The sequence below is a fragment of the Coffea arabica genome, chromosome 5c, assembly GCF_036785885.1.
Source record: "Coffea arabica cultivar ET-39 chromosome 5c, Coffea Arabica ET-39 HiFi, whole genome shotgun sequence".
In the NCBI taxonomy this organism is placed as follows: domain Eukaryota; kingdom Viridiplantae; phylum Streptophyta; class Magnoliopsida; order Gentianales; family Rubiaceae; genus Coffea; species Coffea arabica.
In genome coordinates, this window is record NC_092319.1 from 48,541,466 (window position 1) to 48,546,179 (window position 4,714).

Consider the following 4,714-nt stretch of genomic DNA (forward strand, 5'->3'; position numbering starts at 1 on the left):
CCTCTTCACTGCAAGGGAAAAATACTTAGTCAGTTAGGATGATGTGGACTCATGGAAGGGAGGAGGTCGAGAAAATTACAAGCTATCAGCTCCTCGGGGGTGATAGGTCGGAGATCGGGGGCAGGGTCGTTCACCTCTGCTCGGATTAGCCCCGCCGACCAGAGCTGGGCATTGTTAAATTCCTTCACCTTTAGTTGAGCTTCCGAGCTAACCAAGCGGTCTAGCTCGGCCTCGGGCAAAGGAGAAGGGATTGGATCGGTTACCTGGGTATCCTCCCTCCAAGTTAGGGGAGGAAACCCAGTATTCTTCACAAAAAAGAACTGGGCTTTCCAGCCCTTGATGGAAGAAGGCATATGAGTGAACAGCTCGCGGGTAGGGAGTTCCCCTCCGCTCCTACTAGCGAAGTAGAACCAACCATGAACTGGGCCGCTTACCTTCATCTGAAAGAAGGACCTAAATAGGTTCAGAGAATAAGGGATCTCAAGAGCTCGGCACAAAATAAAGAAGCCGAGAATGGACCGAATGGCGTTGGGAACGACCTGGGTGATTCGAATGCCCCAGAAGGTTAGAATGTCATAAAAAAATTGGGGAATGGGAAGGCGAAGACCAGCCACGAGCTGATCCCTGTAGATAACCACAAACCCAGGGGGAGATTGGCAAGCGTACTCCCCTGGCCGGGCTACCCTAGCCTCGAACTGGGGAAGAATGTCATATCTCCCCACCAGCTCGTCTACGTCCCCCTGATCGAGAAGGGGAGGAATAATTTCGACTTCTCCAAAGTCGATGTCTGGTCCCCTAGGTGGTCCTACCCTAGAGCGAGCTGGAACTACCTCTAGGGGAATCCCTGGGACAGCAGCTCCAGCCCCGGGCTGAGCAGATGGGCCAGGTTGGTCCATGGCTATAGCAAGAGGTGAGGCTGGGGGAGGAAGGTATTCAGAATCAGACGAGCTGGAAGAAGAAGAGCTGGAAGAAGGTATTTCTATGAGTACAGGTCGGGTAATCCTACGCCTAGGTGCTGAGCTGGTAAGGTCTGAGTGTGTGGAGGAAGACGACATAAAAGGAAAAGGAGGACTTACTGGTGGATAAAGGAGAAGAGCTGGGATGTGCTTAGAAGGTAATCCTTCTCTCGGACGACCTCACGGAATGCGGAGCGAGCTGAAGAAGACTGGAGGAGAAGAGAAAATGAGAAGGAAGGCTTGAAAGTGACGTTTGGTGGGGCCTATTTATAGGCTCCCTGGGCGGGAAGCCGAAGAGTCCTGAGGAAGAAATTCGAATTTATTGCAAGGGGGCGGTTATCTTGGAAGACGCTTGAGCTGACAAACCTCCATCAAGAAGGACGTGACCCTTGACGTGACGGTTACAACGACGGACGTGGCAGTTTTTCGGAGAAGGTACGTGATCGTGGGATCGTGGGTCCCGCACGAAGCCGACGTGACGCTTCGAAATTTGGTCCAGACCCACGTGACTCATCAGTGACTCTAGACTCAAGGGGGCTAGTGTAGTGGGGCAAATCTGCACGTGACACATGTCAGCTCGGCAGGTTGTACGCGTCAGGTCGATGGTGGAGACCTCACAACTCGCAGGCGCTAGCTCGGCATGTGGATGCCAGCTCGGCCTTACCTGTCGCTCCCTGAGATGGGCCTATGGGCCGCCGCCTCCGAACTTGTAGGAGCCGCCGCACGAAACCCTAAGAAGACTCCGAACCCTACGGGAATTCTGACTCCCACAAGGAAACTACAACCCACTCTGCCCTATATAAACCATGCCTAGGGACGATGCAAGGTACGCACTCACAAGTATTCTAAACCATTACTTTGTGGACAATCATCACTGACTTGACCGTCGGAGTTATTTCAGAGACGCCGGTCCCGCCATTTTTCCCCCTTCACAGGACCCATTGCTCGGCTCACCCTCTCAGGTCGGCTACCCCTGACCAGCTCGGCTCGCGACCGTTCAGCTCGGATCCGATTTTTGGCTGTCGCATCACCAACCTTTTTATCAACTGAAGAAGGGGAAAAATTAGAAATCGGCAATGGATAGTTTCTACATGTCATGAAGGCTTCTTGGCTTTGGGGGGGTTGGACTTGCGCAAAGGATTTTGCGCTCTGGTAAATGGCGCAACTAAAGACGCAATCCGGATGACCACGCTTTCCGGTCAGGAAATTGATGGCCCGTTCATTGAGGGATCAAGGGTCCTCATCACTCAATTGGGCCAGCCCTTTTCACGCATCGTGATCAAGGCCTGCCCAAAACTACCTCTTCTCCCCATACTGCACAAGGAGGGGGACCGGCATCTGATTTTGATTAATGTATCGATCTAAGTTGAATCATATTTTATTCCCAGAATAAAAGTTCCGTATCAATAATTGACCCTTAGACTTGAGAAGCCGAAATTGCATTCAGCAGCAGCTGCAGTTTCAATTTTTGTGGTCAATGGTGATTCTGGTTTCTGGTAGAGACATTTGTGTTGGCGATTTTGTCTTTTTGTCGTACCATTGAATCTTCTTCTTTTGTATTTCCATCTGCTGGGACATCACATGAGAGCAAGAACAACAATTCAAGCCCTCAGCTCGTCTCCTCCCTTTCCTCTCTTCAACCCCAAAGCTTCCCTTCAAAATCTTAGTTTGCGAATTCCAATCCCTGTCCCTCTTTTCTGTTCCCAAATCGAAAAACCAATGTCAATTTCCCCTTCTTTTCGCTTATTCTCCACTAAAAACCCACATTTGCTCGCGCGCCGCCCACGCTATTCACCAGACTCTGAAACCCCCAAGATTGCATCTTTGCACTCAGAACCCGCAAATCTTTTCTTCTCTAGGCCTATTACAATTCAAAGAATACCCACAAAGCCAATATTTTCAACACCATCAGCTTCCCCAGCGGCCACTCTCCAACCCATTGAAGAGCTGCCCCCGAAGCTCCAAGAAATCATCAAACTTTTCCAGGCCGTTGAAGAACCAAAGGCCAAGTATGAGCAGCTCTTGTTTTATGGAAGAAATTTAAGGCCTTTGGATGGTCGGTTTAAGACCAGTGAGAACAAAGTACAAGGCTGCGTTTCGCAGGTATGGGTCAGAGCATACCTTGATTCGGATAAAAATGTAGTCTTTGAGGCTGATTCTGATTCAGTTCTTACCAAAGGCTTAGCTGCTTTGCTTGTTCAAGGCCTTTCAGGCCGTCCTGTGGAGGAGATTTTGAGAGTTACACCTGATTTTGCGGTGCTTCTTGGGTTGCAGCAGAGTCTTACACCTTCTAGGAATAATGGGTTTTTGAATATGTTGAAATTAATGCAGAAGAAGGCCTTGCAATTGTATTTGGAAGCTCAAAAGGCGGAAGATTCGGTTGGTCAGTTATCTGAAAGCCCGGATGAAAGCTCGATGTCACATTCGGGATTAAACAATGACGGTGGAAATGGGGATGTAAAGAGTGGAGTGAGTTCTGAAGAAGATGTTACTGATTTGAAATTGGATTCTGGTAATGGTGGTGCATTGGGGAGTAGGGGGATGAGGATCAAGGCGAAGTTAGTTAGTGAGCTGAAGCCTGTAGAATTGGAAGTTGAAGATATATCTTATCAGCATGCTGGGCATGCTGGGGTTAAGGGCAGTGATGGGGAGACACATTTTAACGTCAAGGTGGTGTCGGAGGAGTTTGAAGGTAAAAGTTTGGTTAAAAGGCACAGATTGATATATGGTTTGTTGCAAGATGAGTTGCAAAGTGGACTGCACGCTTTGTCTATTGTAGCAAAGACACCATCTGAAGTTAGTAGTAGCTAAACCATTGGGGTTGAATGAGGTTTTGTACTTTTTTTTTCACTTCTCCATTCCTGTTTGTTTTTCATTGCTTTAAGCTATGCTGATGCTTTAGACTGTTGATACCATCGAGCTTATAGTCCTTCAGAAATGTGAGGAGAGTTATAAGAATTTAACAACGCTGTTTGAGAGTACAGAATAAAAGTTATATTAGACGATACTTCAATGCCTCCTGTTTCAGTCTTATGCTTCCTTCTATTACTTGTTTTCCAAATAAAGTTCAATCTTCTGCTTTTGGAAGTATACATGCCACTTTGACTTTTCTAGCATTCTCAAGAACTTAGGTTCATATTTTACCAGCATTTGGAAGATGATCATCTTTTCAGTATGCTTTGTGTTCAACCTGGTTATGACATGCTGTTTAGCTGATGATAGAGGAAGCGCGAATGTGAGATTGATACCTTTAGAATGAGGCATAGTGCCCATATAGAGTGGTCTTTGGATTTTGCTTAATGTGGGGTTGTCATGAAAAATCTAAAACAGATGGAATTTGGAGTAAATATTATCATTGCCAGCATCTGGTTGACCCTATTTAGACAGTATGCTGGCATTCTTTCAGGCTATTCCTCTGATAACCACTGCGTTGCTTATTTTTATTGGCTAAGAATGTATAGTTGCTGGCTATTGAGTATACATTAAATTATTTTGTTTTTTTCTTTAAGTTTCTTTAACTTGGTAATAGTCCCTGATTTTAGACATTTTTCCTAGCAATAATTCTATTTTCATCTTGTATTTTCCGAAATAACACACAAATATGTTGGGGATGGTGTTGTTGTGGACATTGTTGGATGATAGCTTACTGTTGTTGGCAGTTGAGGAAAATGTGTTAAGTCATGAACACTTTATGAGTCAGGCAATCAGTGTGTACGAACAATGAAAGGGTTACATTTACTGTAATTTTTCCAAATCGT

At 46.4% G+C, this 4,714-nt stretch overlaps 1 protein-coding gene across 1 annotated transcript; it reads left to right on the forward strand.

Moving 5' to 3' along the window:
* Positions 1-2,309: 2,309 nt before the first annotated feature.
* On the forward strand, positions 2,310-3,963 carry LOC113690883 (sufE-like protein 1, chloroplastic/mitochondrial). Its single transcript, XM_027208991.2, has one exon. It carries the CDS (start codon positions 2,538-2,540, stop codon positions 3,765-3,767), a length of 1,230 nt encoding a protein of 409 aa, XP_027064792.2. The 5' UTR covers positions 2,310-2,537; the 3' UTR covers positions 3,768-3,963.
* The last annotated feature ends 751 nt before the right edge of the window (positions 3,964-4,714 follow it).